The 12,320-nt window shown below is 40.8% G+C and overlaps 1 protein-coding gene across 1 annotated transcript in view; it reads right to left on the bottom strand.

Annotated features, from left to right (window-relative positions):
- Window positions 1-1,974: 1,974 nt before the first annotated feature.
- LOC129817514 (clavesin-2-like) overlaps window positions 1,975-12,320 on the bottom strand; it is a 29,148-nt gene continuing 18,802 nt past the window's right edge. Inside the window, exons 4-5 of the mRNA XM_055872841.1 lie at window positions 11,856-12,076; window positions 1,975-4,588 (exon numbers count right to left, since the gene is read on the bottom strand). Coding sequence (XP_055728816.1) covers window positions 4,495-4,588; window positions 11,856-12,076 — 315 coding nt within the window. The 3' untranslated portion in view covers window positions 1,975-4,494. The remainder of the gene's footprint in view (window positions 4,589-11,855; window positions 12,077-12,320) is intronic.

Raw genomic sequence — 12,320 nt, 5'->3', positions numbered from 1 at the left:
TTGTGCAGGAAAATTCCTGCAACAACAGGATGATCTAATTAAGATATGCCATCTGTACTTGAGGTGTAATTGCCTAAATATCATGCAGTGCAGATCAAATTGAGTTAGTTCCAAAGATACAGTATGAGTATCTGCTACTGTATGCCAAAGTACTTTCGTGGTACTGTATAATTTGATTTGTGGGTTTGTGCTTTCCATTTTCTCTCAAGACTCCTCACAATCTGGTCCAACAAGAGGAGTCAGACAGCCCAGCCCATGCCTGAGCCATTCATTAAAGGAATTTAATCAAATCTGCTCCGAACAGGGCAGGGAACAAAAATAGAATCCAGTGAATTCCTCTCTTACATTGGGTTAATTCCCGATAAAATGGTGCTACTTGAACACATATTTTCTAATCTGTCACCTTAAAGCAGTACACTATTTAAAGGCTTAATTCTCCATGGCTCTACAGCTGCAATAATCTGATCAGAGGTGTGGGGCCCCATGCAGCCTGAGCTACAGTGAGAGATAGATAGAGAGAAGCACAAGCTAGCTAGCTAGCTAGGCCACACCATCAACTAATGAGCCAGGAGATCTGGGTCAGCCAGAGCACTAAATTAGTACAATGTGCCACATGATTTGCTCAGTAATGCTGCCACTTGCAATAAATAATAGAACCGCTTGTCTTTGGTTTGAAGCTACCGAGGAGTTTATGTTGAAAACAGATTGAAATGAATGACGCTGTGGGGGGATGTTTGAATTTCTGATATAACCACTGTGCAGACAGAGACAGAGACAGAGAGAACGTTGCTCCTTCCCACGTACCCAGAGCAGCATGTGTGTGATGGTAAGAGTCATGAGGTAAAGAGGTGTGATTCATCTCTGCCTGTCTGGCCACAGCACCCTCCACAACACAGCATCAACAGCCTAAACACGCAGGCAGCTCCCAGAATCCACCTCAGGCCAGGATCAGAGCTCCATCTCCATAAGAGGCTGTATGGGAGTGGACCAGGGCAAAGCAAGGCAATATGGAAGCTGCTGGTTCCACTGTGCAGTGTGATGATGACTCCTGTAATAGCCCTGGCCCCTCATGCTCTCAACCGACAGTGAAACGCCTCCCCCACAGGAAAAACATAGCTTTAGTTACACTATCTCATTGAAGTCAATAGGGATGATCAGAAGACTCATACACAGTCAAGTCCATCCATCATTCTGACCAATCTCTGAAAGTGGAGGATCCCATGCTAAATTATAAATCAAACCACATCTGTTGTCTCAGTCAGTATGGGTTCTGACTGGGTGAGCCAACTAGCCAAACAGACTGCACTGTGATGGTCATGTGGGAGGGAACAACGCTGGCTTTTTCAATTAATAATTCAGAAATCTGGTGGGTTTGCTGCTGTGTGTGTTCAGAGGGGGGTAAACCCAGTGTGGCTTTTAGACACTCAGTATAGGCAGGGACGGAAAAATCATCCTGCTGCGACAATTCCTCATATTAGCTCTCTACACGCACACCAGATGCTTGCATTTTTCTGAAACGCGACCTAGAGGTATTCATTCCGAAGTAATTTTCCACCCAACCAATTACCCTGAGCACACAGCTTTTGATATCTTTCAGAGCTTTTAATGTATTCATTGGTCCCTTTGCCAATACACGTGTTTAGAGAAGGCGCTCTCGTTTGAATGCGACCTGCTTACTGAAAGCTTTGAGGGTCTCTCAATTACCCACTGTAATCATATTGTATTCTATTCAGTGGTCTGCAAATCATACTTCAACAGCAGAGGTCCCCTTAACAAAAGAGCCTGTAAATACCTTCACTATTACCTTGGTCGTGACACTGCTAATTTCACTCGCATGCTTTACTGCCTATAGGTGAAATTGGTGTTTTCGCTCAGGAGTATGGCTTCCATTTTAGGACATTCATTCACTGTAAATATACTATGCAGCATACAGGAGTGCAGAACAGTAAATAAGACAGCAGAGCGATACCAATCTAAGTGTGTCCATATTTATTGGTTGTTTTTTGCTCATGACATGTTTGATTCAGTTACATAATTTAAGTCAGCAAGTTGTTTTAAGGACATTTAAACATTAAACACTCTGCCCAACACGTCCGCTTTGAATAATCTGAGATTTGACTAGACCTCTAAATTGAGTTTCTCTGCCATCTGTTCCTACATGTATATACAATCAGTGACATGAAAACATGACACCAAAGACTTAACTCAAAGCAATAATATGCATTAATTTCATGAAAAATAATACTTTGTCGTAATAAGTCGTTGCTTTACCTTCAAGCCATGGATTCCTATTAAGTGAAGCACAATACACTGAAATCTTTGTTTTGTCAATGGGTGGCTTTGGTTGAAATGGCAAGGCTGGATACAGGAAAACAGTTGGAAGAACATTCCAAATGCTAAACAAGCATATTCAATTATCAAAAATGCTGCTGCTATTGTTGCATGATCTGAATAGTGCACAGGACAAACAAGCACCATGAATGCCTTAAAAATACTGATGAACATCACACAAAAATATACCAGGGTGATGCACACAGACAGCACCATCTGATAATGAGGCTTTAGATACAAAATTACATTGTTCAGCTATCAAGTTATTGTAACATCTCACACATCGCTACCTAACGCCTACTACAGACAGAGTGAGTAACACTGATAAGCTCTTATGGCACCCTTTCTTCACCAAAGCAACCAAAAAGGTTCCTGGGTCTGCAGCAGCTGAAAGCCCGAGTCACTCAGTCATCGAGCTGGAGCTGACATTTCCTGTACGGTTTACGGTACTGTGTTCACTGGGTATTAAGAATGTCTGTCTGCCTGGCCTAGTTCTGGGCAGCAGGCAGCCACTCCAGAGTGAATTTACAAACTCACCCCATGTTAGTGTCATAGCAGGAAGGCAGCACTGTGTCAGGGCTCAGAGGCTCCAGAGCTGAACATTGCCTCAAGCTTCACCACCATGCAGGGAGAAACAAAGGAGCTCGCAACGGATGATCACACAGTGGCATACACTGACTGTACCCTTGCAGCCATTACAAAAGCTTGTTATCATACTGTATATAAGTATACATTATATCTTAACTTCCACCATCATAAAATAAGATATAAGAAAATAATGTCTATATCTTTTAAATACTGTATCTAAATTGGTTTTCAAGTAGGTGTAGCCGTGCTGTTGTGGACAGCTTCTCTCCTATTGAAACAAATAGTTTCAAGATAATCCTCAAAGCAAGTGTAGTTAATACATCTTAAACAAGAACTCATTTCTGGAATCACATGACACAGAGAAAACATTCTTAACACTTCTGAGCTGAACCAATAGCTAATACTAAATAATTTCAAAACATAAAACAATTGTCATGTGACCTTGCTGTTGCAGAATGTTTTCATGGTACTGTACGCACTTCTTACTGTGTATCTTGTCTCAAATGTAATATGAAATAGCTAACCTTGACATGTTTCATAAATGTTGAAAAATGTAATGGTTTGAAGACACTGTTTAGCCAAATTTAACCATAGATAAGAAGCCATTCTTGATGAAAGTATTCCAATAGCAAGATCCAGACCAAACAAAAAATGTGGTCTCTGACAAAAACACATAATTCATTGAGCCTTGAACAGTAAAGGGGAGTTTGCTTTTAGATAGAGAAACCTGAACGTCTGTTTGAATTCCTCGGATGAAAGAGCCACATGCCTTGCTGTGCAAGCAGTCAGACACTTTCTGCTTCACATTTAAAGAGAACCTCATCATTATTAGAACTAATCCTGAGCTGCACTTGCCGGTTTGGACATTTTAGAAACTGTACCGAAAGTCCCCAGCTCCCAATCCTCTTTAAGCATGATTTTCCATCAACCTCCTAAGGTACCATTTTTTCACAAAATATTTCACAAGCACATACAGAATATTAACAGCAGTCTCTAGATGTGTTCCTGTCACAATGAGTCCCCATCCTCCTGGGGTTTAGATCAGAAGTGTATTTACAGTTTTGAATTGGCACTTAACAATAACATATGGAACTCTGCTAGTAACTCTTATTCCCTTTTGTTTTTTAGAAATGTCCCTCAAAATGGTGGGTCGGACCATCTTTATGATGCCAGAACAGAACAGAGCTCTTCTCGTGCTCCAATTTCTTCCCTGCTCCTCACCTCCTTTTTATGTCGGTGTTATTTTGTTTTGTTTTGGGGGAACAAGGGCATTCCGTCTCTGTCTGTCTGTCTGTCTAGTCTGTACAGTCTGTACAGTCTGTACAGTCTGTACAGTCTGTACAGTCTGTACAGTCTGTACAGTCTGTCTGTCTGTCTGTCTGTCTGTCTGTCTGTCTGTCTGTCTGTCTGTCTGTCTGTCTGTCTGTCTCTGTCTCTGTCTCTGTCTCTGTCTCTGTCTCTGTCTCTGTCTCTGTCTGTCTGTCTGTCTGTCTGTCTGTCTGTCTGTCTGTCTGTCTGTCTGTCTGTCTGAGGGTCAATGTTTTCTAGGCTGTTTGTGTTGTGTCAGACTGTACATTAGTCCAGCGAGAGCAGTGGCTGCATGTTCTCCTCCTCGCTCTTCACTTTTTCCGGCCGTTTAAGAACTCCGGGCTCCACCACCGACTGAGATCTGTGGATATAAATAAAAGATGACTGGCATCAGAGAGGCCTGTGCTCAGTGAAGCATTATCACTGATGACTTCTCACCTACTCAAGTACAAAGGAGTGGGATGAAAATGTGTGAGTCCCAGAGCCCCCGTGCATCCTGCAGAGCAGGTAGCACATATGGGGGTCATAGACAATGGGTCATATAAGATGGGTTTCATAAATGCATCCCAAAATCCATCCGCATGAATTGTTTTAGAAGAGGCCTTGGGTTTCATGCAAACACACAAATGCACACACATGCACAAGCACAAGCACACAAAACCATCAATAAAAATGATCTTCTCCTAGAAAAAAAAATGGTGTTATCTTGTCTAGTACATGAGCCCAAAAAGTTGATCACAAAATGTCACCCTCAGACACTGATCTGACCTATTTTTGATGTATTTCTCTAATAAAAGCCTAAGCTGCTTTGGGGAACGGGAGCTATCATTCATCATGCAGAAATCTGGGACAGGTTGGTCTCCTGTGTCTACCGTGACAGAGAAAGATTCATTTGACTGATGATGATAACTAAGTCAACAACCAGAGCTTCATTCACCTGTGGCAAAAAAACCACCCAAAAACAAAATAAAATGTATGAACACAGGGGCTAAATTAACACAGGGGCTAAATTACCATTGGAATGAATAGTAGAACTCAATCACGTCAGCCTCAGTGAGGTTAACATTTAGAAGTTCATACAGCTACTGCTGCTAGCGGGGAGCTATGTCATTACTGCAGCAGTAAAGTAAAACAGATCTGCCTCCACTCACAGACATCATAGTCACACAGTACAGTATAGCTTCGTCATTATGGGGTGCCCATGACACAGTGGCTCATCATACAAAACATATACTTCTCTAACAGTGACTCATATACAATTTTGTTATATTAATCGAGTAATTGATGAGGTAATGTTTGCTTGAACTTTATGGAGTGTATGAACGGCAGTGTACAGTGGGGAAATAATAGCCCTGACTAAAGAAGTCACTTCAGATCATATGGCTGCTGGTGATTACAGCCTTTAGTTCACCATACATCAGGACCCTGGCCAGGATGCTATGATACACCAATCAAGTGCTCTTCTGTCACAGATACAGGGCAGTGCAGGGCAACAGAGTGCTTAGCAATAGGAATAAAGACATTATTAAGTGCTTTTATTTCCTTTATGAAAATCCCATACTGTGCTGTATCTCTCATTGCTTTGCCTGCTATGTCGGTCTACTGTCTTGGTAAGCAGAAATGTCAATGAGAATAAATTTTACCAATTCAAATCTGCTGAATCCAGACATGTATTCACTAAAGATTCTGTGCTATGAACGGGGGAAGTGCATGTATTTCCTTTCAGGTAGACACACACACACACGTAGATGCATGCATGCACACACACAAACACACAAACACACTTGACAAATTGAGATGGCTCTCAAAAAAAGGACATTAGAGGGGCCAATTTCCCCAAGGCAAGAAGGCCTTCATGACAATGTCATATGTCTGTACAGGTTTAGTCAGAGGGTTTTGTGAGGCAGCAGGAGTGGAACTGAGCTTATTGCCGAAGGTAAAACTCCATCACTTCTATTCATGCTCCAGAAGGTAGCTACAGTAGCTAGCGCAATCAGAAGAAGTCAGAGCTCCGTGAATTGAGTGCAGATCAGTGCATCATATTCATTTGTTTTGCCTAATGCTCATTTCATGACCCAGTAAGTCGTAAGAGACACAGCCCTGAAAAACTCACTGAGACAATAGACTGTCAAAAAAAGATACACTACCGGTCAAAAGTTTTACAACACCTACTCATTCAAGGGTTTTTCTTTATTTTGACTATTTTCTACTTTGTAGAATAATAGTGAAGACATCAAAACTATGAAATAACACATATGGAATCATGTAGTAACCAAAAAAGTGTTAACCTGTTGGGGATGGGGGCGCTGTTTAGACTATTTATGCTAATTTGGCTAATTTTTGAAACGGCTTCCCACAAAATCCTTGATCGTACAATATGCATATTATTATTATTATTGGATAGAAAACAGTCTATAGTTTCTATAGGAGTTGAAATTTTGTCTCTAAGTGGAACAGAGCCCATTCTACAGCAATTTCCCTGACATGGAGTCAGATTTGAGAAATGTTGGCCACTTTTCTGAAGTCAGTTAAAAGGGCACTGTCGTTGCTATGACTATACTATACGGACACTTCTTACGTCTTCCCCTGGATGCCTTTACGTGATGACGATTCCAATGGGGTCGATTGCGCGTTCACAGGCCCTACAAATGAAAAAACCCTGAAGCTAGTCATTCTTTGGGAGCTGCGTCATGCGCCTAGAGGACATCGGCGCGCACCTGTTCCAAGCGTTAGTTTAGCCTGTTATATTTCTCCGGTCATCTTTTCACTCGTTATAGGAGTTAAAAACATCATAAGGTTGTTAATTTAAAGCGTTTTATAGCAATTTATATCCGTTTAGTGCGATTTTGGGACATTTATTTTTGCAACGATGTGAAAAGTTGGGCATGCTTTTCAGTTCATCCCGAACGCAGTTGACATTTCCACATGGCAAGAGGACAGCTTTCCACCAAAAGACGATTTCTCCCAAGAAAGGATCCTTTGCCCAAGATACTGATGGAAGAACAGCTCAAGGTAGGACATTTTTATTATGATAAATCGTGTTTCTGTCGAAACATTTTAGTGGCTTAGGACGCCATGTTTTTTGACGTAGCTTCGCTTGGCGCAAACTGTATTGAAAAGTAAGGATAAATTAAAAAATGTAATAACGCAATTGTATTAAGAATTAAATTGTCTATCAATCCCTGTCCACCCTATATTTTTTAGTCACGTTTATGAGTATTTATGTATAAGAGTAGATCACTGTCTAAGTGGCGCAAGGACTTTTTCTTTACCAGCTTGTCTACATTTCACATTGTCTAACCATGATTTTGGTGGCTAAATATAAACATTTTCGATCAAACTGTATATGCATGTTGTAATGTGATGTTACAGGAGTGTCATCGGAAGAATTCTGAGAAGGTTAGTGAAAAAATTAATATCTTTTGGCGATGTTGACTTTTATCGCTCACTTTGGCTAGAATCAATGCTGGGCTGCTAATTGCTATGTGCTAAGCTAATATAACGATTTATTGTGTTTTCGCTGTAAGACACTTAGAAAATCTGAAATATTGTCTGTATTCACAGGATCTGTGTCTTTCGATTCGTGTATGCTGTGTATTTTTACGAAATGTTTGATGATTAGTAGTTAGGTAAACACGTTGCTCATTGTAATTATTCTAGTCCATTTGTGACGGTGGGTGCAATTGTAAACTATGCCATATACCTGAAATATGCACTTTTTTCTAACAAAACCTATCCCATACCATAAATATGTTATCAGACTGTCATCTAATGAGTTTTTTTGTTGGTTAGGGGCTATAAATATCTTAGTTTAGCCGAATTGGTGATGGCTACTGGTGTTGGTGGACAAATAAAAGATGGTGGATTATGCTAATGTGTTTTTAGGTAATAGATGTACATCTTTACATATTGTGTCTTCCCTGTAAAACATTTTAAAAATCGGAAATGTTGACTGGATTCACAAGATCTGTGTCTTTCATTAGCTGTATTGGACTTTAATGTGTGAAAGTTAAATATTTTAAAAAAATATTTTTTTTGAATTTCGCGGCACTGGTTTTTCAGTGGGGGGGGGGGGGGTGTGCCGCTAGCGCCACGCTGATCCTAGACAGGTTAAACAAATAAAAATATATTTTATATTTGAGATTCTTCAAATAGCCACCCTTTGCCTTAATGACAGCTTTGCACACGCTTGGCAACCAGCTTCACCTGGAATGCTTTTCTAACAGTCTTGGAGGAGTTCCCAGATATGCTGAGCACTTGTTGGCTGCTTTTCCTTCACTCTGCGGTCCGACTCATCCCAAACCATCTCAATTGGGTTGAGGTCGGGGGATTGTGGAGGCCAGGTCATCTGATGCAGCACTCCATCACTCTCCTTCTTCATCAAAAAGCCCTTACACAGCCTGGAGATGTGTTGGGTCATTGTCCTGTTGAAAAACAAATGATAGTCCCACTAAGCCCAAACCAGATGGGATGGCGTATCACTTCAGAATGCTGTGATAGCCATGCTGGTTAAGTGTGCCTTGAATTCTAAATAAATCACAGACAGTGTCACCAGCCAACACCCCAACACCCCCACACCATAACACCTCCTTCTCCATGCTTTACCGTGGGAACCACACATGCGGAGATCATCTGTTCACCCACACCGCATCTCACAAAGACACGGAGGTTGGAACCAAAAATCTCCAATTTGGACCAGACCAAAGGACACATTTACACCGGTCTAATGACCATTGCTCATGTTTCTTGGCCCAAGCAAGTCTCTTGTTATTATTGGTGTCCTTTAGTAGTGGTTTCTTTGCAGCAATTTGACCATGAAGGCCTGATTCACAGTCTCCTCTGAACAGCTGATGTTACGATGTGTCTGTTACTTGAACTCCCGTGAAGCATTTATTTGGGCTGCAATTTCTGAGGCTGGTAACTATAATTAACTTATCCTCTGCAGAAAAGCTACCTCTGGGTCTTCCATTCCTGTGGCGGTCCTCATGAGAGCCAGTTTTATCATAACGCTTGACGGTTTTGCGACTGCACTTGAAGAAACATTCAAAGTTCATGTCTTAAAGTAATGATGGACTGTCGTTTCTATTTGCTTATTTGAGCTGTTCTTGCCATAATACGGACTTAGTCTTTACCAAATAGGGCTATCTTCTGTATACCCCCCTACCTTGTCACAACACAACTGATTCGCTCAAACGCATTAAGAATGAAAGAAATTCCACAAATTAACTTTTAAGAAGGCACAACTGTTAATTGAAATGCATTCCAGGTGACTACCTCATGCAGCTGGTTGAGAGAACGCCAAGAGTGTGCAAAGCTATCATCACGGCAAAGGGTGGCTACTTTGAAGAATCTCAAATATGAAATATATTGTATGACACTTTTTTGGTTACTACATGATTCCATATGAGATATGTCATAGTTTTGATGTTTTCACTATTATTCTAAGAAGTAGAAAATAGTCCAAATAAAGAAAACCCCTGAGTAGGTGTTCTAAACATTTGACCGGTAGTGTATCTGTCAAGGAGGATTTCTCAAACTACTCACCTGAATGAAACACACAGAACAATGTTTAGCATCTTGAATAGTGAATAAATAAGATCATCTACAAGTATACCATTTTCAATGCTTATCTCTCAGAGCAATTCAACTAAATTATGCCAGTGAGAGGCATTTTAATACACGACACACACAAACAAGCATATGGATTTTTGTGCTCTGCACTACCGTGTGTAGTGGACGAATGAGAGAAGGTGCACCTTCAAGTCGGGACTGGCGACTTGAAGGTGCCGATGATGATGACTCAATCACGATTTATGACATTGTTTGGATGAATGACCATCTGTGGCCTATCACAGGCGTAAAAAAAAAACGTATCTATGGTTTTCTGTGGGGAGGGACGTTCCCACAGAACCCTGAGAGCACAGGCACCTTTGGAGATGTGAAGTTAGATGAAAATGTGAAATCGACTAAATGAATGTTACTGTGGGAATTAAATTGTCATGTTTGGATTGTTCAAGAGATCGTAAAGAGCTATGAATTTTGATACCATATGTTTTATTGTACTGTAAGTGCTATGGATTTATTGTTACTGGGAAGCTGTTATTTTGTTCATCGGACAACGGGTAGTTCAAAGAGGGAGTGACACAGGGGTGCGCTCCAATAATTTACATTGAGTTGATTAGATTAGAGATTATTCTGAACTGAAGACATGTGTAACTACGTTAAGTCTTATCCTATTGGTTGTAGTAATTTACTGTGCTAGTCTGCAATGGATCATGTATTTCATTTACACTGTAATTGTTTGAGCGTTAATTATTTTGTGACTAATAAATTATATTAGCTGAATTGAGTAAATAAATTCCTCGTTTTACAGAGTAATTCTTTGACTGACTACACGTTCATCATTTAGTAGGTCTATTTGTAGTTGTTATTTACACTACACGTTTGGGTAACACCTTGACATCTCTGATCTGCTTGTCTGAATAAATTAATGCTAGAACATTGGTTGCCAGGATTAGCTATTTGTATCTAGTCTCTTAATAATTGCAAGTTAGACACATGATCATTATAGTCATGCTGAGAGGAGATGTAAGGCTCGCTACCTTGACTAGATTCCTCCAGAGACGTACAGGGCCTGTTGCATTTATTCACAGAATAATGGAGTCAGATTGATAAATGTAATTTATTATTATATTCTACATAATTTCTACATAATGGTTGGATAATTTCCACCGAACTACACATGTAGTGCAATTTAATGAAGGATTGTTCTTACTGTAGGATGTGTTTTCCATTGATTTTCTTGCTTTAGGAAGCCCTACTTACTCTTCGAGCTCTAGAAAGCCCTTCTTACTCTTCTAGCTTTAGGAAGCCCTACTTACTCTTCTAGCTCTAGGAAGCCCTACTTACTCTTCTAGCTTTAGGAAGCCCTACTTACTCTTCTAGCTTTAGGAAGCCCTACTTACTCTTCTAGCTTTAGGAAGCCCTACTTACTCTTCTAGCTTTAGGAAGCCCTACTTACTCTTCTAGCTCTAGGAAGTCCTACGTACTCTTCTAGCTTTAGGAAGCCCTACGTACAGTATATTCCATATCTGCCCTATTTCTGTGGTTATTACATGAACCACATACTTTATAAAATATTTAAGCAATAAGACCCGAGGGGGTGTGGTATATGGCCAATATTATACGGCTAAGGGCTGTTCTTATGCACGACACAACGCATAAACTGGTTACCAATGAAATTAGACCAGTAAATAGTATTTTTTTGTCATGCCCGTGGAATATGGTCTATTATAAACTGGGTGGTTCAAGCCCTGAACGTTGATTGGCTGACAGCCGTGGTATATCAGGCCGTATACCTGCATGGTCTGACAAACACTTATTTTTACTGCTCTAATTACGCTCTAATTATTTCTTAAATATACCACAGCTTTTAGCCAATCAGCATTCAGGGCTGGAACCATCCGGTTTATAAATGGAAACAATACATCAGTTTTGACATATCTGACAGAATAACATATCGCTTTCTTAGAAGACACCTCCACCTTTATCTCGTATGAAGACACACAATACACAATCTATCACATTGACACATGTGAATAACATGACTGTCCAGAGTCTAGACTGACCTCTTCATGGTTTTGGGAGACAGGTCTTTCTCCAGGTCTTTGACAGACAGGGAGTAGGACTCGGGGCCGTACTCAGTCTCCTCATCATAGGCGTGGTCCAGGAGGGTGCGGGCCCAGGTGCCCATGTCGTAGGGGGGCATCATCCCACCCAGCTCAGAGGGCAGGATCTCAGGGTGCATGAGCTGGTGAAGGCTGTTCAGGTTGTTCCCATGCATGAAGATCTAGAGAGGGATGGACAAAACCAGTGGTTGACTTGGGCAGGAGCTCACCGGAGCTGAGTACCGGCACCTCGAACGTTCTACTACTTTAGATCATGTTCCGCTTATAGAATAATAGCTCAAAAGTATTGTGGAGCTTCTGCACCTAATTGTAAACCATACTGTTTTAGTCCAAGTCAAGCACTGGACAAAACAACAACACAACCTTGACACAGATAGATAATGAGTATATACTGTCTAAGAGCAC

The sequence above is a fragment of the Salvelinus fontinalis genome, chromosome 20 (assembly GCF_029448725.1).
Source record: "Salvelinus fontinalis isolate EN_2023a chromosome 20, ASM2944872v1, whole genome shotgun sequence".
Lineage (NCBI taxonomy): Eukaryota > Metazoa > Chordata > Actinopteri > Salmoniformes > Salmonidae > Salvelinus > Salvelinus fontinalis.
This window is presented reverse-complemented; position numbering and strand designations above follow the sequence as displayed.